General features: G+C 38.5%; 1 protein-coding gene across 1 annotated transcript in view; it reads left to right on the forward strand.

The window, feature by feature from the left end:
• LOC118006810 (integrin alpha-2) overlaps nucleotides 1-20,625 on the forward strand; it is a 101,826-nt gene that overhangs the window by 14,995 nt on the left and 66,206 nt on the right. The window contains exon 2 of the mRNA XM_034999611.1: nucleotides 12,046-12,166. Within this exon, the coding sequence (XP_034855502.1) occupies nucleotides 12,046-12,166 (121 nt within the window). The remainder of the gene's footprint in view (nucleotides 1-12,045; nucleotides 12,167-20,625) is intronic.

Genomic DNA, 20,625 nt, shown 5'->3' on the forward strand with positions numbered 1-20,625 from the left:
AATAAATAAATAAATAAATAAATAAATAAATAAATAAATAAATAAATCTTTTTTTAAAAAGATTCAACTTACCATGCCAAAACATATTGAATACTTTTTAGAAAACATGATTTCATAAATTGTCAAGTGGAGAGGTGATTAAAAGATATAGAGGCCAAAAACTGTAGGAAAAGGGTATTACAGAAGTATGTTAGGCAATCAGTAAAATATATATTGTTTTTTCAGATTTTTCAGCTTTTAAAAATATGTAATTTGCTAGGATTGCTTTTCTCATCGTAATTAAGTATTTAATGCCTGAATTTTATTTCATAATTTTGTAATTTTCTTTCCTTAAAGAGTCACTCTGCCCCAAATTGTAGAAGTTTCAATTCCAGCAAAACTTAGATCTCCCTGTACAGATTCAAATGAGGGAGGCAGACAAATAAAAGAAATAGATGTATAACATGTGAGGTAGTGATGCATTATTCAAAACACAGCAGAATAAGGGGAATGAGAATGCCGGGCAGGGGGTGGGAAACGGGCAGGTATCATTTTAAATGGGCTTATGTATTAGTTATCTATGACAACAGAACAAATTACCACATAGGCAATGACTTAAAATAATATGCATTTATTATCTTATAATTTCTGTGGGTCAGGAATTTGGGCCTGGCTTCACTAGAGTCCTCTGAGTCAGGGTATCTCTTAAAGCTGTACTCAAGATGTGGCCCAGGGCTGGGGCCTTGTCTGAATGCTCCCCTGAGGAAGGATCCACTTCTGCTCACTTTGATTGTTGGCAGAATTGATTTTCTCCAGGGCTGTTGGACTGAGGGCCTCAGTTCCTCTCTGGCTCCCACTGGAGGCTGCCCTGAGTTCCTTGCCCTGGGCATCTCTTTGCTTCATCAAAGACAAAGAGAGAGAGCATCTGCTAGCAAGACAGAAGTTACAGTCTTATGTAATATAATCACAGAAGTGATCTATCCTAGACTTCAATTCTATGTTTTGAATCTCAATTCTATTGGTTTGAAGTCACAGGGGAGATGGTCACACAAAGGCATGTACAGCAGCAGATATGGATCACTGGGAGCCCCCTGCCCACCACAGGTAGAGAGGAAAGACAGCTCTGATAGATTGGTGTTTGATGCGAACAGAAGGGCAGCGAGAGAGAAGGTGACACTTCCTGGGAAAAGAATATTCCATGCCGAGGGACTGAATGCAAAAGGCCGGAGGTCAGAGTGTATTTAAGGAAGAGCCAGAGTCCAGCTGAGTGGGCTGAGGGGATAGGGCAGGAGGTGAGATCAGACAGGGGAGGGAATGATGTCACAGCTCTGCAGGAAGAACTCACACACGAGAACAGTGGAGTAACATTTTAAGATAGCACACCACAACAGGAGATGCAAATGGCAAGTATCAAGGGAGTTAGAAGTAGGGTGTATGCAGGCTTGAATGGTAGGGGAAGACCAGAACCAAAGTTCATAGAGAAGTGGCCTGTGAACAGAGATTTAATAGAGGAAATATTCACTTCAGTTATGCCTGTTGTTTCCATACATTGCCTCAGGATATGAGAGGCATATCTTGTTACTGAGCAGGTTATTCAGCAGGCATTGACTTGCTAAATGCACAAAAATGCTATTCTGTGAGAGAGAGAATGAGAGAGAGAGAGAGAGAGAAGGAGAATTTCTCCTTTTACACAGAAGGAATTTAGGAATAAACTGTGAAAATAGGAAGTGGATTGATGAGGGGGTATTCCCAGTCCTCTTGGCCACTAGGAAACAGTGAGTCTGCCAGATGACATCTTTATGAAAAAAAGAGAATCTGTTGAGTTATCAGGAGGCACTAAGTCATAATAAATAAATTTAAGGAGAATTTTGAAGATGTTCATTGCCTGCAAGATCAAAAAATGTGAAAGGACCTCAAAATCATCCAACTACATGCCACAGTAGTCCAAGACTTGATGCAGTTACTTTGTCAGGAAAAGAACTTGGATTTTTTTTTCCACACAAAATATGAACTTTAAAGTGGAATTAGTATATATCTGTCCTGTATTTATATATGCACATATATGGATTGACAGAATTATCTTTGAAACTCAGAATAATAAATTGAAAATTTCTGATATAAGCTGATTTCTCCCTGTCTTAGTCTACTCATTAACAGAGTATCACAGACTGGGTGGCTTTAACAACAGAAATTTATTTTCTCACAGTTCTGGAGACTGGTCATCCAAGACCAAAGGGCCATCAGGGTTGGTTTGTGGTGAGACCTCTCTTTCTGGCTTGTGGACTGCTGCCTTCTTGTTGTGTCCTCACATGGCCTTACCTCAGTGATCACATGGGGAGAGAACTCTCTGGTACTTTTCCTCTCCTTATATGGACACTAGTCCTATCAGATTAGGGTCCTACCCTTATGACCTCTTTTAACCTTAATTACCTCCTTAAAGACCCTAGCTTTAAATATAGTCACATTAGGACTTGGGGTTTCAACAGAGGAATTTGGGGGGATGCAATTCATCCATAACACCCCTGTAGCCTCAATAATATATTAATAGATTTACCTCTGGCCATGGAAGTGATGCACATATTTCTTTAATATGAACACAGAGTAATTGTTAAATAAATGATACATGCATACACTTTTTTTTTTTTTTTTTTTTAAGGTAGACATGGGTGCCTTGGTGGCTCAGTCAGTTAAGCATCTGCCTTTGGCTCAGGTCATGATCTCAGGGTCCTGAGATTGAGACTACCGCTCAGCAAGGAGTCTGCTTCTCTCTCTCCCTCTGCAGCTCCCCCTGCTTGTGCTCTCTTGCTCGCTCTCTCTCTATCAAATAAATAAATAAAATCTTTTTTAAAATTTTTTAAAAAATAAAGGTAGACACAAACCATGAGGCAGGGAATTATTACCCAGATGTAGATCAGAGTCTCTCCACTTCTTAAAATTGAGATAAGACTCCTTCAAATTCCTATTCCGCCCTCATAGGAAAATACAATGTTATTCCAAGAGTTCTCTGAACTCCCAGGAGGTATCCATTTTCATTGTCATTCAACCTCCAACTTCCTGACTGTGGAGTTTTTGTTCTCCACTCTGTCAGGTCTAGTATTTGATTGCGTCCTAGGTACAAGTTAATACATTAGCCTGTTACCATTTCATTGATGCTGACAGATGACATGATATTTCTGAGTCAGAGACAAACGACTTTCTTATCGCACAACAAGCAGCATGCACACGAGCATGTTTACATCAGGAACCCTTCTGCTTCTCCATGAAGTCTCATGGTAACTAGGTAAAGGGGTCCAAATGGATGCCTGCATCCACACTAGGCTGCATTACAAGACAAGAACCTGCTATTTTACAGCAAGAAGTCATCAAGCCTATTCTTTGTCCTGGAGGGAGCTCTTAGCTCATCCATCAAGGCTGCTCACTGTAAACACAACCCTGAGAAATGGCCGACGTAAACAGCAGTCAGGATCTTAACGTTCTTGGCATACACATTGTATGAAGTTGAATGGTACCCCCCAAAAGATATGTCTACATCCTTGCCCCCAAAATCTGTGTATATTACCTTATTTGGATAGAGGGTCTTTGAAGATTGCCTTATGGAGACCGTTGGTAGAAACAGGAATGTTGAAGCTGCTTCTGGTGAAGTTCTCAAGAAGGAAATGAGGAACATGCTATTGGAAACTGGAGGGAAGGTAACCCTTGTTATATCATGGCAGAAAATTTGGGCTAATTGTGTCCTCCAGTTGTGTGGAAAACAGAGCTTTCAAGCAATGAATGTAGATGTTTGGCTGAGGAGATTTCCCAGCAAAATGTTGAAGGTGCAGCCCTGCTTTTTCCTAACTGAATGTAGTAAGATGCAAGACGAAGGAGATAAATTGAGAAAGAAACTGTTCAATAAAACAGAACAGTATTTAATGATATGTATGAGAGACTTTCAGCCTACCCAGATTACAAAAATAAAAGCTAATATTAGGAGACTCATTGTTAAGAAAGTGTTGCTCTGAAGAAAAGGCCAAAGCTGTGGTTGGAAAATTTTGCAGAACAGATTAGGCATGTGATCCATGGATCCTCTCAACCATCTCGGCAGAGGCCGGGGATAGAGATGGAGTTATCCAAGGAAGGTCTGTGGAGAGCTCTCTTGTGTAATGGCCTAGATCCCCATGGTGTACACAGGAGACCTACAAGCTTTTAGGAATGTTGTTTCAGCAGGAATGCTGCCCCCTGGTACTGAAGCAGAGGCCAGTAGAGCTGTTGTGGACCTCAGGCCTTGAAACCTAATGGAATTTGACCTGCTAGGTTAAACTTTCTTGGTACCTGTGACCCATCATTCCTTCTAATTTCTCCCTTTTGAAATGGAAATGTCTGTCACATCCTTGTCCTACCACTCTATTTTAGAAGCAGACAACTCTGTTTTTCAAGGTTCATAGAACCACAGATGGAGAGAAATTTTGCTCCAGGACAGACCACACCTGGAGTCTCCCCTGTCCCTGATTTAGATGAGAGTGTTTCTCCTGGACTCTTAAGCCCAGTTTTCCTGGGAACTGTTGCTGTCCCCTAAGAGTGTTCCCCTGTGTCTTGGTGACTTAGTAACACCTTCCTGCTGCCCCCGCAATGCCTGACTCACTGCTCTGTGCCCCTGCACCTGTCAACCCTCTGCAGCTTCTGAGGAGGACCAGTTTATAGATCTACATCTATATCTATCTATAGAATGATTAATTTAGATTTTATTTTTTTATTGAGATGTAATTGACCTATAACATTATATTACTTTTAGGTGTACAACATAATGATTCTATATAAGTATGTATTGTGAAATTATCTCCACAATAAGTCTAGTTCATATCCATCACCACACATAATTACAAAGTTTTTTCTTACGATGGGAACTTTCAAGATTCACTTTCTTAACAACTGTCAAATATACAATACAGTGTTTTTAACTGTACTGACCATGCTGTACATTACATCTCCATGACTTAGTTATTTTATCACTGGAAGAGTTCTTACATTTTTGTTTACTGGTTAACAGAGATATTTCCCCCGTGAAATGCCAGCATACGTCTGCAGGAATGGGCCAAAGTGCAATCTGAGTGCCCTAGTTAAAAACACCACACTCTTCCCAAATCTGCCTCTTGCTTTTGGCCTTGACTCTCTTCTCTTAACATGCATTTCCCTTATATTTCCTTGGACCTTTTTGCAAGTGAAGCCTTTCCATGCAAAGCCTGCCCCACCAGCCCGTCAACATATGTAGACATGTTTAAATTTTGCATTGACCACACAAATTAGACCCTCCTTCTGCCATCTTTTACTACAAATATGTATCATTAATCTCTTACAACGATATTTTGGAAGTCAATAAACTGCTGCTGCCAAATTGTTGTTGTTGAATATAGAATGACCTGTTTTGTTTTATATATTTATTTCTGCTCTGGTTTTCGAAATATTTTTTTTCCTATCTGAGCTTCACTACATTATGAGAACAAAACTGGGTTAACTAATCTGATCACCAAACATATATTTCTCTTTTGAATTATCTTATAACTTAAAATTGGGTTCCAGAATAAAGTGGGAGAACTAATTTCATATTTGCTGAAGCTAATTCTTAAATTTTAAGGCTCCCCACTTATTTCAGAGATGAGCAGGAATTCTCAGGGCAGGCGGTTCTCAAAAAAATTTTAAATGAATGGAAGATAAACGAATTCTGCATTAATCAAGGTGATTTATCTATCTGGCTTGCCTATGGATATGAAAATGGCAACAAGCCAGGTTATAATCAACAAGGATTGTGGACATAGAGGAAATGAGTTAGACTTGCAGGGGATACAGTGCTTATATTTGCAGTAAATTTTACTGAGATTCACTGGAGTACTTGGACTTCATTACTGTCAACAAATGCACAACAAAGTACCTTTGTTAAATATGTTGAGTTTGTGGCACTATTATTGTACTTCTACTATTCACTTAAGGACAAGGAGGGACGATTTACACTTTGGGTAATGATATGTCCCTGGCAGGGCAAAGCTCAAGTCACCTTGAAACTCACTGCATCTAACATAGAACTGGAAATGTATAAATTAATGAAACAATCTATGACTTTCTGTGCCAATTTTTTATCCCATACTCCTCTCTTTCACATCTCTTTTTTTTAATTAAAAACATTTTTATTTAAATTCAATTAATTAACATATAATGTATTATTGGTTTCAGAGGTACAGGCGTGTGATTCATCAGTCTTATATAATACCCCAATGCTCATTACATCACGTGCCCTCCTTAATTTCCATCACCCAGTTACCCCATCTCCCTAACCACCTCCCCTCCAGCAACCCTCAGTTTGGAGTCTCTTATGGTTTGTCTCCCTCTCTGGTTTCGTCTTATTTTATTTTTCCTCTCTTCCCTTATGATCTTCTGGTTTTTTTTTTCTTATATTCCACATATCTGAGATCATATATTTGTCTTTCTCTGATTGACTTATTTCACTTAGCATAATACCCTCTAGTTCCATCCACATCATTACAAATGGCAAGATTTCATTTTTGATGGCTGCATAATATTCCTGTGTGTGTGTGTGTGTGTGTGTGTACTGCATCTTCTTTATCCATTCATGTCAGTGGACATCTGGGCTCTTTCCATAGTTTGGCTATTGTGGACATTGCTGCTATAAACATTAGGGTGCAGGTGTCCCTTCGGATCACTACATTTGTATCTTTGGGGTAAATACCCAGTAGTGCAATTGCTGGGTCATAGGGTAACTGTTGGTGGGAATGCAAGCTGGTGCAGCCACTCTGGAAAACAGAATGGAGGTTCCTCAAAAAGTTGAAAATAGAGCTGCTCTTTCACATCTCTATATGGCTGAGCAGGATGTTCTTTGTGCCTGGAATGACCTTTGCCTTCCTCTTTATGTCATGAATTTCAGCTCATCCTCCAAGGTCCAGATTAATTGCCACCTCTTCCATGAAACCTTCAAACTTAGAATTACCCTTCTCTCAACTTTTGGTTTAGGGTTCTTTGTAGTTCTCTGAAATTTAATACTCATCCCATTATGATGTAATTATTTGTTTTTTACTCAAATTACCAGAAAGAAACTCAAAGACAACAGGGATCTTGTCTGTTTTGTTCATTGCTATATCCCCAGGGACTAGAAAATGCCTGGCACAAAGGAGCTAGATAAATATGTATTGAATGATCCATTTATCAGTGGGTTCAGACATATGGGCATGGTTGTGGGGAAAGGGAACACGATGAACCAAATATGGTTGTTATTTTCCATACCATCCAGTTAAGTTATAAGAACAGATATAGAAACATATTTCTCTACACAATTGGACTGTAAAGAAGGAATAGACATTGAATTAGACAGAATACATACATTCAATTTACATAAGCTAGGGGAGCCTGAGTGGCTCAGATGGTTAAGCATCTGCCTTTGGCTCAGGTCATGATCTCCAGGTCCTGGGATCGAGTCCTGCATCGGGCTCCCTGCTCAGTAGGAAGCCTGCTTCTCCCTCTCCCATTTCCCCTGCTTGTGGTCTCTCTGTCTCTCTCCCTCTCAAATGAATAAATAAAATCTTTAAATAAATAAATAAATAAATTTACATAAGCTAATTAGCTATCACAGGCTAAGTGTGAAATGATGACATAGATAGTGAGTTGTAGATATATATCTGAAGAGAAATAAGTATAGTGAACTGAGATTGTCCAGGTTTATCAAAAGAGGCATGGTCTTGAGGGGAGGATTGAATTAGCAGGAAAGAAGTGCTTTAGGATCAATGGAATAAGGACTGGCAATGGAAAATGATATATTTAGTGAGGAAATGAGCAGACCATTTATGAAGGAAGTTCTGGACAGTAAGGTTGAGAAAATGAGCCAGACCCAGACTCAGAGCTCAGCCACCAATTGTGTGACACTGAGCAAGAATGGTATCTAACCTCCTTATTTATACATTGGTAATAATAGCTACATTTTGCTTCTTCACAAGGTTTCATGGGGGATCAAATGAGTCAAAATGATTCTGAATAGGTATGCAGACGTAAGCATTAAGAAATAGTATGATACAAGTTTATGGTTTAAATGAGGAAAAAATGTTGGAAGGCAATATATCCAAATTCACTGCACTTGCATTAAAATGATATGGCTATGAGTGATCTTTCTTCCTCTAAATTTCTCTATATTCCAAATTATCATTGAAGAGCATATATTAATTAAAAATTCATTTCATTCAACAAATGAACTATACTAGGTGTTGAGAAAATAAGAATGAATAAATGAAATAAAATTTGAGCTTACAAGGAGTTTAGGTCTTACTAGGCAGAGACAGACACAAAATAATGCAGATACATAAGATAATTTCAGGTAATTGGTGCTGTGATAATGGTATATTGATGGAGTAGAATGTTGCTGCTAGATAGAGGAGTCAGGGGAAGTCTCTACGAGGAGAGCAGAGACCTAAATAATGAATAGATGCCAAGACATAGATGCTGAGCTGGGAAGAAAATGTAAGCAGTGGGTCAAGCAGCTGCAAAGGCCATAAGCAGAATGAGCTGCTTGTGTTCAAAGAGCAGAAGGAAAGCCAGTGTGGCTGAGACATAGTGAGGAAGGAGGGTGGCGAAAGTGAAGTCACCAGATACACAAGGTCACATCATGAATGACCTTTGAAACCATGGTAAGAAATTGGATTTTACTCTCAGTGTACTGATAAGACATTGGGATATTTCTATGACAAAGGAGGCAAGAACATAAAATAGGAAAAAGACAGCCTCTTCAACAAAGAATGTTGGAAAAACTGAACAGCTACTTGCACAAGAAGGAAACTGGACCATTTTCTTACACCATACACAAAAATAAACTCAAAATGGTTGAAAGACCTAAATGTGAGACCTGAAAAAATAAAATTCCTAGAAGAAAACATAGGCAGCAATTTGTTTGACATCACTGTAGAAACATTTTTCCAGATATGTCTCCCCTGGGAAAGGAAATAAAAGCAAAATTAAACTATTGGGACTATACCAAAATAAAATGCTTCTGCACAGTGAAAGAAACCATCAAGAAAACAAAAAGACAATCCACTGAATACGAGAAGATATTTGCAAGTGATATACCCAATAAGGGTGTGTGTGTGTGTGTGTGTGTGTGTGTGTGTGTGTGTGTGAAGAACTTGTAAAATTCCACACCAAAAAAAAAAAATCCAATTAAAAATGGGCAGAAGACATGAGCAGACATTTCTCCAAAGATGACATACAGATGGCCAACAAACACATGAAAAGATGCTCAACATCACTCATCATCAGGGAAATGCAAATCAAAACTACAATGAGGTACTAGTTCACACCTGTCAGAATGACTAAAATCAAAAACACAAGAAACAACAAGGGTTGGCAAAGATATGGAGTGAAAGGAATCCTCATGCACTGTTGTGGGAATGTAATTTTGTGCAGCCACTGTGGAAAACAGTATGGAGCTTCCTCAAAAAATTAAAAATAGAGTTACCATTGATCCAGTAATTCCACTACTGGTATTTACCCAAAGAATACAAAAACACAAATTAGAAAAGATACATGTATCCCAATGTTTATTGCAGCATTATTTACAATAGCCAAGATATGGAAGCAACCCAAGTGTCCATCAATAGATGAATGGGTAAAGAAGATGTGGTATGTGTGTATGTATATTTATATATACATATATACATGTACATGTATATATACACACATTTTTATACACACACATATATATAAATACTACTATGGAATATTAGTTGGACATAAAAAAAGAATGAAATCTTGCCATTTGCAACAACATGGATGGACCTAGAGGATATAATGCTAAGTGAAATAAATCAGTCTAAGAAAGACAAATATCGTATGATTTTGTTCATATGTGGAATTTAAGTAACAAAACAAATGAACAAAGAAAAAAAGAGACAAACAGAAAAGCGGACTCTTAAACACAGAGAACAAACTGGTAGTTGCCAAAGGGGAGGTAGGCAAAGTGGACTAGGGGATGGGTGAAATAGATACAAAGGACTAAGAGCACACTTACGGAGATCAGCACTGAATAATGTATAGAACTGTTGAATTATATTGTATGCCTGAAACTATTATAATACTGTATGTTAATTATACTTAAGAAAAAAAATAATAAATAAAAGATACTGGGATATTTTTAGCAGAGAAATGAGCGATCTGATTTATATTTTTGAATAATATTTTATATATGTATATATATATACATGTGTATATGTGTATATACACATACATATATGTATATATTTATATATTAATATATAAAGTATATATTTATATATAACACGTATAAATTGAAATTTAACTGCTAGATGATAAAATGAATTTCAATGTGATTTTGTGTCATTACATGATCTGCTGAGGTCTAATTAATGGTTCTAATTAATTAAAATGATGCCATTACATCATATATGGCCTTTCCAGCATTAGATATTAGAAAAGGAGGAGCATTTGACATCATCTCCCCAAGCTTTTACTAGTATGTTAGATAATTGGTAACATAATTAAATAGCATTTATTGAGTTCTGCATAATGGGGTGAAGTTAAACTGTTGTTTGAAAACACCAGTATTCTGAATGTCAATTCTCATTCCATGATTAATTTGCTACGTTATTTTCTTCTGCATTTTATTTCCTGAAAAATAAGAAGGAAGAATGGTACATGTGAAAAATAGATGTTAAGGAGAAAATTTGCAAATGTAGAGCTATGCAGATTTTATCACAGAGTATTTCAAAATTACTCTTTGTCCTTTTCTTCCTGGGTGACATTTCTAATAAATAATGAGCTGAGCTCTCTTGAATGAAGAGATCTGTGGTAGAATGACTTTGGCACATAGAGAAGCACGTTAACTACCTTAAGTCCCCCAAGCTTTATCACTGACTTCATAATTCCTTTGGTGCACTGCGCAGAATCAGCTCCCAGAAGTACCCAGGCCCCATGGAGGAGCAGGCCCTCTTCCTCCAGCCTTTCCATGCCTGAAACAATAGATTTATGAAATACTCTGTACTTTCATTCCTGCCCAGAAAGTGGGATATTATCTCACGGAAACACATATTAATAGAACTTGGATGTCAGTTTCAAAGAACCCACTTCTGCCTTCAGTGTCTGCAAAAATAAACACTGATGGCAGACAGCATGAAGTGTACCCCCATCTCCACAGATGGCATTTATATCCACATGGCTTGCTTTCTCCAGAATGAAGGTCTGACAGCCATCAACCTTACTCATTCCCCTATTCCCTTTCCATCACAAATAAGGTTTTTCAAAAAGTCTATCAGGGCCTTATCCTATCAAAGTCTTTGTTGTTTTTGAAAATGATTATCGTTTCTTGAGCACTGAGAAAGAAGCATCAAAAACCAAAACCACTTTTGACAGTTCTCAGTGGAATAAAAGTGATAGGACACCATCCCCTACATTTTCATCCTCAAAAATGATCTCTTCTGAAAGAAAATCATATAATTTTCAAGGAGCTGTGATTTTTCTTCCTCCTTTGAAGAAGCCATGCATTTCCAACAGATATTTCATATAGAATCCATATCAAAATCTTCAGGGGAATTTAGGAGGAAAAGTAAATAGCCTTCAGCTTCTGCCCTTGGGCAGATTGGAGCCTTACTGTGTTAGGAAGGACAAACAGAATTGAAGTTACATAAGAGTCTCTAGAAGTAATATGTGGTTTTAGAATTAAGCTATTGAATCAGACAGCCCTGTGTTCAAATCCTGCCCTTACCCTTATTCCTTTCCACCTGTGAGACATACTTATCTCCAGGAACCTTAGAAATCTCTGCAAAACAAATATAATATTAATAATCATCTCCTAAGGATGCTGTGAGGTTGAATGAGATGATGAATCATGCATATAAAGTATTTAGCATGGTACCAGAGCCACAAATAAGTACTTAAAAAGCAGTAGCTATTATTTCTTGGTAAACACTAGTAAGAAGAAGAATTATTATATAAAACAAGTTTTTAAGTGGCCTTTGAGAATTATATTACAAACTTATATTCACAAATTGTAAATATGGACTATGTTTTCATCTTTCTTAATAGGCATTTTAAATTGTTGTATGGCATACAATGTTGGTCTCCTAGAAGCAAAGATATTTTCCGGTCCTTCAAGTGAACAGTTTGGCTATGCAGTGCAGCAGTTTATAAATCCAAAAGGCAACTGGTAAGAATATTCTTTTTATGATTTAAATAAAAATACTAAATAAATTTAATATTTAACTCTAATAGCTTGTTCAAATTGGTACATGAATGTATTATTAATAGATAGCCCTCAAATATCCTTAAATGAAGAATTTGTCCTTGAGAGTTGATAACTTTCAGATTGATAATTAATGAGATGGTGTAATGGTACTTTTTTTTTTAAAGATTTTTTATTTATTTGACAGAGAGAGACAGCGAGAGCAGGAACACAAGCAGGGGGAGTGGGAGAGGGAGAAGCAGGCCTCCCGCCGAGCAGGGAGCCCGATGTGGGACTCGATCCCAGGACCCCAGGATCATGACCTGAGCCGAAGGCAGACGCTTAACGACTGAGCCACCCAGGCGCCCTGTAATGGTACTTTTTAAAAACCTAGATAGAGGGGTGCCTGGATGGCTCAGTCGTTAAGCGTCTGCCTTGGGCTCGGATCATGATCCCAGTGTCCTGGGATCAAGGCCCGCGTCGGAGCCTGCTTCTCCCTCTCCCACCCCCCCTGCTTGTGTTCCTGCTCTCGCTATCTCTCTCTCTCTCTGTCAAATAAATAAATAAAATCTTTAAAAAAAAAACCTAGATAGAAAACTTTTCCTAAATATTCCATAGTAAATTCATAGTAGCAGTTTTGACCATTTAATTAACAGATGAAAGGAGGGAAGGAGGAAGAAAGGGATAGATAGGTGGGTGGATGGATAGATAGGTAGATAAGTAGATGATAGATAGATAGATAGATAGATAGATAGATAGATAGATAGATAGATAGATACAGTTGTCTTAATTTCTTATTCTGTAAACTGGTATCCACCATTGAGCTTTGTAAATGGTCAGCTAGCTGATGCTGCCTCTTGGCCATTTCTAGATTTCTAGACTTTCTCCCTAAATTTTTTCCTTCAGCAAGGCTTTATCTACTGGCTTCATTCTAAGTCACCCTTCCCTCCACTGTGTGGCACAGGACCCTCACAAGCCTTTGTGCAAAATTATAAAGTTGCCTTTCTCTAGTGCATCTGCATCATTTGTTTCTGCATGAAAGTGCCCCCAGTTTTTTGATGCTGTTTAATGGTTACATTTAAACACACTACCTTCATGGGTATGGAAATATAGACTCTCATTGCTGGCTTAAATTTCCCATAAAAATATTGAAAATCAATGCAGGGGTATTCAGATAATTCTGAAAGTTGTCTTTAAGTAGAACTGTAGCTCCTCTCTTGCCAGTGTTGATGTTCACTGGTCACAAGAGTCTTATCACTGGAACCTTAACTCCCTGTTCCAGCAGAAGGTTCCAGACTTACCCCTGGAGCTTCCAATCTGGATCCTTTAGAGTTCTTTCCAACGATTGAATAGGCTATTGTTGGCTTATCAAGTAAGAGCTATAATTAATAATCTTTTTTTCTGTGAGAACTTATGTTTGATGCTCAAAAAATTAAATTCAAAGACACATTTAAAATCTAAACTATTCACATTTTGGAGCATCCCCATCTGTGTGATAAAGAAACGAAATGAAAGTATCACTCAAGAGGGTATTGTGTTTCAGAAGGCATCTTGAAGGAGGTGAATCATGAGGTGGGTCTTAAGGGGAGGAGATGAATAGTCAGGAGAAAAGCATTAACTAATATGAGGAGACTTGGAAAGTAAGATACACTGCAGTTTGTCAGTCATCCGGAAGGATAAGAATGATCTGGTTGAAAACCCAAAGTGTAGCAATTATTGACATCATTTGGGATATGAGAGGGCATCTCTAGCAATTATATTATTATGCTTTGATAACAATAAACTGTAGTCAAAAGGCTAGAAAGATGTTATGGTTGGTATAGTTTGACCTTGGAATCTAGAAGATGAAGTTGCTGATGACCCACAATTTTTTATGTCCAGCCCCGATTCTTTGCTGAACTGTAGACACCCATAAGAACCATCACTACATGAATGCCTACTAGACATACCAAGCTTAACACAGCAAACTTAAACAAATACCTGATTTTTTGCACCAGCTGATGAGACCAAAAATCCTCGACTCCTCTTTTCCTGTCATGCCCCCCCATATCTCATCCATTAGCCGGTCCTGTTGACGCCACCACCAAATTACATGTGATAACAGACCATTGGTTTCCCCCAACTTCCCTGCAGCCCCTGCTCAAAGCCAATGAGCCCTTGTGGGTACTGCGGCAACCACTTCTCACCCCGCCCCCTGCTTCCCTTCTTACCCCTCGGGGCAGCCTTGTGGACTATTAAATACATGATTCAAACAATGTTACTGCCTAGACTAAAACCCTCTGTGGCTTCCTACTGCAATTAGAATACATTAAAAGTCCTTAAAGGATCTTCCATGATCTGGTCTCAGTCTGCCTGTCCCATCTCATAATTCATCCCCTCACCCTTGTGCTCCATGAATTGTGTCTTCTATCTGTCCCTTGAATTACTACGTCAGAGCTTCTGCACATGCCTTTCTCCTGGAAGGAGCAGCCTTCCCAGGACCTTCACTTGGCTGCTCAGTTCCCATTTTTCAGTCTCAGCTCAAGTGTGGCCTCCTCATAGAAAGCTTTCAGAGCGTGTCTTCCAAACAAGGACTGCAGCACACCTCCCAGCCACTCTCCTGCCTTCCATGCTGATTTATTTTCTGGGTAGTAGTTATTAGTATCTGAAATCACCTTTATGTGTTTATATGCTCGTTGTCTGTCTTCTGCCCTGTCTCTGAAGAGAGGCACATTGTTTGTTTCAATGGCATGTAGTCAGAACCCAGAATGTTATGAGTTGATTGACTGAACGAAAGTCCTATTTCCAAATGATTCACCTGAGGTACTCTACAAAGTGAACTGTAGTCGTTTGACTTAAGTGTGAGCCGAACAAGACCTTTGGAGGGACTCTGATGGTCTGCTTCGTAAGTGTGGCCTTGCTGAGGATGATCTGCCATCAAGCTTGCAGTTGTTCTTTTTATTTATTTATTTTATTATGTTATGTTAATCACCATACATCATTAGTGTTTGATGTAGTGTTCCATGATTCATTGTTTGTGTATAAAACCCAGTGCTCCAATCAATACGTGCCCTCTTTAATACCCATCACCGGGCTGACCCATCCCCCGACCCCCCTCCCCTCTGGAACCCTCAGTTTGTTTCTCAGAGTCCATAGTCTCTCATGGTTCATCTCCCCCTCCAATTCCCCCCCTTCATTTTTCCCTTCCTACTATCTTCTTTTTTTTTTTTTTAACATATAATGTATTATTTGTTTCAGAGGTACAGGTCTATGATTCAACAGTCTTACACAATTGTTCTTTTTAAGTGACAAGGTAAAGGTTGCTTTTTCTGGGACAAGGTCAATCTGGGAGAAAGAACCACCATCAGTAGGAGATGCTATTAGAGATGATAAGCCTACCAAGGATCAGAAGGTAACTCAACTACTGGCCACATTGCAGGTTGGAAGTTGAGCAAGACCAACAGGGACAAAATGTTGACAGGAATCTAGGAGGCAGAGTCGTAGGAAAGTGAGAGATAGCCATACATCCTTTCTCTCTCCATGATTCTCTCTGAGCATGCAAAACATTGTTAAAAGATGAGTGTATTAGCAACTTATGATGAAATTCTGGTGCTGATCAGGTTATGTCCAGACCAAGGACAGTAGACATTCCTAAGTCCTACTGTAGCCTTCTCATGACATTCCTGAAAGATGTATAAACACAAGACAATGACTACAGGGGAACAAGGCATCGCTCTATTGTTGGTTGGACTAGTGCTTTTAACCCCAGTGTAGAGCTTTCTGGTAAGGTGTAATGTTAGTCTTACTACCCTCAAGCCTGTCTATAACACCAGCTGGTAAGAGCATACCCCAGCATACAAGAAGAGGAGAAGGGAGAGTACCTGTCTTACCTGAGAGGCTAAATCCTGTGGCAGTGAAAAGCTGGAAGGAAAGAGAACCAAAGCTGGCCTGGCATGCCAGTCTGCCCTTTCACTGTGCTGGCCTTGTTACAGCAAAGAAGCAGAAGAGGCCACGTCATGGACAGCATCTGCTAATCCACTACAGGCTGTACCCTGTGTGAGGTGCAAAGTAGAAAACATCAACCTTACCTTTGAAGGAGTGTGGAGTAGAGTCAAAGCGGAAGACTGATATGCAGAGCTGGCAGAGATGTAATAAAGGCCAGCCCCATGTGGTTAATTGTATGGGTGACCTTTCAGTGTCGTAACTGTATTATCTTACTATTAAGAGCTCATTCTCTCCTCCCAAAGTGTGGGACACTCGAGGGACACCCTGGTCCTTCTCTCATTAGCCTGGCCCTGCCAAGGTGCCTTGCCACAGAGGACAGGGCTGTGGCAGGATCCAGCGGATGGCGTGTCCCCCTGTGAGGACAGGCGGCCCTCACAACTCTCAGGCTCAAGGAAAATAATATGAAACTTGGAATCCAGAATTGCCTATTTGTTTTGACGATTGGCACTGTGCCCTTCTCCACTCCTAATTTATGACAACTGCACAGACATTATGGAAGTAGCAGATGTGGGAAGGCCTGTTTAAACATTAACTTTCCTCCTGATACTAATCAAGTTAACTTTGGGCAAAGAAAGTGGGATTACTGTGAATTCCTTTATAACTGTGAGTCTTTTTCTCTTGGACTTATATAACACACACTCTCTCTCTCTCTCTCTTTCTCTCTCTCTCTCTCACACACACACACCACACACACACACACACACACACACACACACCCTTTTATTTCCTTTACTCTCTTACTGCTTGTTCTGAAGCTGCTGTTTGGATAGTTTTTCCTCTGTTCTCTTTGACTTTCTTTACAGTCTGTATTGTTGAGCCCCAACTCTATCTCTCAGCCCTTTCCTTCCTTCTGACATCTCGCTTATGGCTCTGAGTTTTCTTAAACCACACTCCTTATTTTTCAAGTACAACATCAGCTGTCACATATGTCCCATGTTTCTAAGAATTTATAGGCATAGTTTACATTGGGATGCACAAGATTTTAACAAAATGATCTTGATGCTTTTGCTCGTTTTATTTATTATACTTTTATTACACTGTGGACTTTTATTCTAGAAATAGTGATGATGTGGCTTTGAGAATTCTAGAGCTTTTTTAACAGTTTCAAACAAGCTGCATAATTTTGAATGCAAGATTACTCCCAAGCAGAGCAGCAGAGCACCCCTCTGTCTGTAAGTAAAGCTGTGGTCTGCTCCCCCTTCTGTGTCACTTTGAGGCCCCCATTGTACACACAGGATGTTCAAATGTAGATGATGCAATTCTTATCAGAAGCAATTATACAAAGGATTGAGATATGTTTAAAGTCATTTCCTGGAAGCTTGTGGTGATATGTACTGTCTCTGTTTGTCTAATCCAAAGGCCTGCTGCATGAACAGTCTGAGCTCATTATATGACTCAAAAACCTTAGAACAGTCACTTGTGTAACAAAAGCTGTCTGGCAACAAGGGGTATTTCCAGTGGGAGAGATGTAATTTCTTGTGTCAGCAAGGACTAGTGCATACTTGTTCCTTAAGTAAAGAAGAGAAATATAATGAACATGTGTTATGGCCAATAAAAAATTCCATTTATATATGAGCTTATATTATAGTTCAACTTTTTAACTAAGAAAAATATGAATAAAGCTCTATGTGTGTTATAAATATAACAGCTTGTCTATAGGAGATATGGAAGAGAATTTTAGATGAATAAGAAACATTCAATTCTATAACACATATCAAAGATTATGCCATATGTAGGTTGGAAATAACAGTACTTGGTATTTACTGATATTTGCAATATTTAAAAGTACTGAGTACTCTGTCTTTGCTGAACACATAATACTCACAATAGCTCTATTATTACTCCTTTTACAAATGAGGGGACTGGGACTTGGAAATGTTAAGTAGTTTGCCTAAGATTACAGAGCCAAGAAGTAATGTGCATATGGTAGATTAATGCAAAACAGAGATAAGATGTTCCAAGTGTACATATTTTTTTTAAGTATCCTAGGAGGAGAGCAGCAGAAGGTAATTGGCATTTATAAAAAATATTTAATTCTATTGTTATATAAACTTTATAAAGTAAGATCAACTTCATTCAGTACTTTGAATTAAAATTTCTGCATGGACAGAGATGGCAGTTAACATCTGCCTTTTCATTGTCTCATAGACAGGGATTTGTCATGTAAGTCGGGAGCCAGAGCACAAGGGTTTTACCCTGTTTCCACACCACTAGCTGGGTGACTTTGATAAAGTCACACAACCTCTCTGGAGCACAAAGAGAGGGCCATTCCTACCAAACTGGAATGTTTTGAGCACCTTGTGAGAGAATAAAAGTAAAGCACTTCACTGGTGAAATCCAAATAAAATCTGTAGTTTAGTTAAAAAAAAAAAAATTAAAGCACTTCAAACACTAAACCACTCTAGGAATAAGTCTAACCAAAGAGTGCAGTTTTCTGTACTAGAAAAACGGTAAAACACTGAAAGAAACTGAAGATAACTCAAAGAAATGGAAAGATAGTCCATGCTCATGGATTGGAAGAATAAATATTGTTAAAATGTCTATACTACCCAAAGCAATCTACACATTTAGTGCAATCCCTATCAAAATACCAACAGCATTCTTCAAGCTGGAACATACAGTCCTAAAATTTGTATAGAACCCCAAAAGGCCCTGAATCGCCAAAGCAATCTTGTAAAAGAAAAGAAAAGCTGAAGGCATCACAATTCTAGACTTCTAGTTATATTACAATGCTGTAGTGATCAAAACAGTATGGTACTGGTACAAAAACAGACACATAGATCAATGGAACAAAATAGAAAACCAGCAATAAGCCCACAACTATAAGTCAGTTAATCTTCAGTAAAGCAGGAAAAAGTTTCTTCAACAAATGATGTTGGGAAAACTGGACAGCTACATGCAAAAGAAACTTTCTCACACCGTACACAAAAATAAATTCAAAATGGATTAAAGACCTAATGTGAGACAAGAAACCATCAAAATCCTAGAAGAGAACACTGGCAGTAACCTCTTTGACATCAGCCATAGCATTTTTTTCTTGATATGTCTCCTGAGGCAAGGGAAACAAAAGTAAAAATAAACTATTAGGACTACATCAAAATAAAAAGCCTCTGCATAGTGAAGGAAACAATCAAAAAAACTAAAAGGCAACCTACTGAATGGGAAAAGATATTTGCAAATGACATATCTGATAAAGGGTTAGTATGCAAAATATATAAAGAACTTATGAGACTCGGGGCACCTGGTGGCTCAGTTGGTTAAGCATCTGACTCTTGATTTCAGCTCAGGTCTTGATCTCAGGGTCATGAGTTTGGGCCCCACACTGGACTCCATGCTGGGCATGGAGCCTCCAAAAAAAAAAAAAGAACTTATGGCACTCAACATGCAAAAAACAATCCAATTTAAAAATGGGCAAAAGACATGAACAGACATTTCTCCAAAGAAGGCATCCATATGGCCAACAGACACATGAAAAGATGTTCATCATCACTTATCATCAGGGAAATGCAAATCAAAACTGTTTTGTGATATCACCTCACACCTGTCCACATAGCTAAAATGAACAACACAAGAAACAACAGATACTGGCAAGGATGCGGAGAAAGGGGAACCCTCTTGCACTGTTGGTGGGAATGCAAACTGGTGCAGCCACGCTGGAAAACAGTATAGAGGTTCCTCAAAAAGTTAAAAATAGAACTACCCTATGATCCAGTAATTACACTACTGGGTATTTATCCCAAAAATACAAAAACACTAATCAAAGGGATACATGCACCCCTGTGTTTATAGCAGCATAATCTACAATAGCCAAGATATGGAAGCAGCCCAAGTGTCCATCTATTGATGAATGGATAAAGAAGATGTGGAATATTATTCAGCCATAAAAAAGAATGAAATCTTACCATTTGCAAAGACATGGATGGATGTAGAGAGTATAACGCTAGGTGAAATAACTCAGAGAAAGACAAACACTATATGATTTTATGATTATGTGGAATGTAAGAAACCAAAAAAATAAGCAAAGGGAAAAAAGAGAAAGAGAAACAAATCAAGAAACAGACTCTTAATTATAGAGAACAAACTGATGGTTACCAGAGGGGACATGGGAGTGGGGGGATGGATGAAATAGGTGATGGGATTAAGGAGGGCACTTGTGATGAGCACAGGGTGACGTATGGAAGGGTTGAATCACTATATTGTACACCTGAAACTAATATTACACTGTATGTTAACTAACTGGAATTGAAATAAAAACTTAAAAAAACAGAAATAGACGATATCCACTGTTTTAAAAAAAGAAATAAATCATAGCCACTGTTAAAAAAAAAAAACACTAAATCATTATGCATATGTGAAGTACTCTCCTTAGCACTGTGTAAAAATACATAGGAAGAAAATCAGGATTTTTAATAACAAGTTCCTCCCTACTTCTCTCCACTGCCTGTTTCTCAACCATTTCT

Source organism: Mirounga leonina, unplaced genomic scaffold (genome assembly GCF_011800145.1).
Source record: "Mirounga leonina isolate KUSES-001 unplaced genomic scaffold, KU_Mleo_1.0 Mir_99, whole genome shotgun sequence".
In the NCBI taxonomy this organism is placed as follows: Eukaryota; Metazoa; Chordata; class Mammalia; order Carnivora; family Phocidae; genus Mirounga; species Mirounga leonina.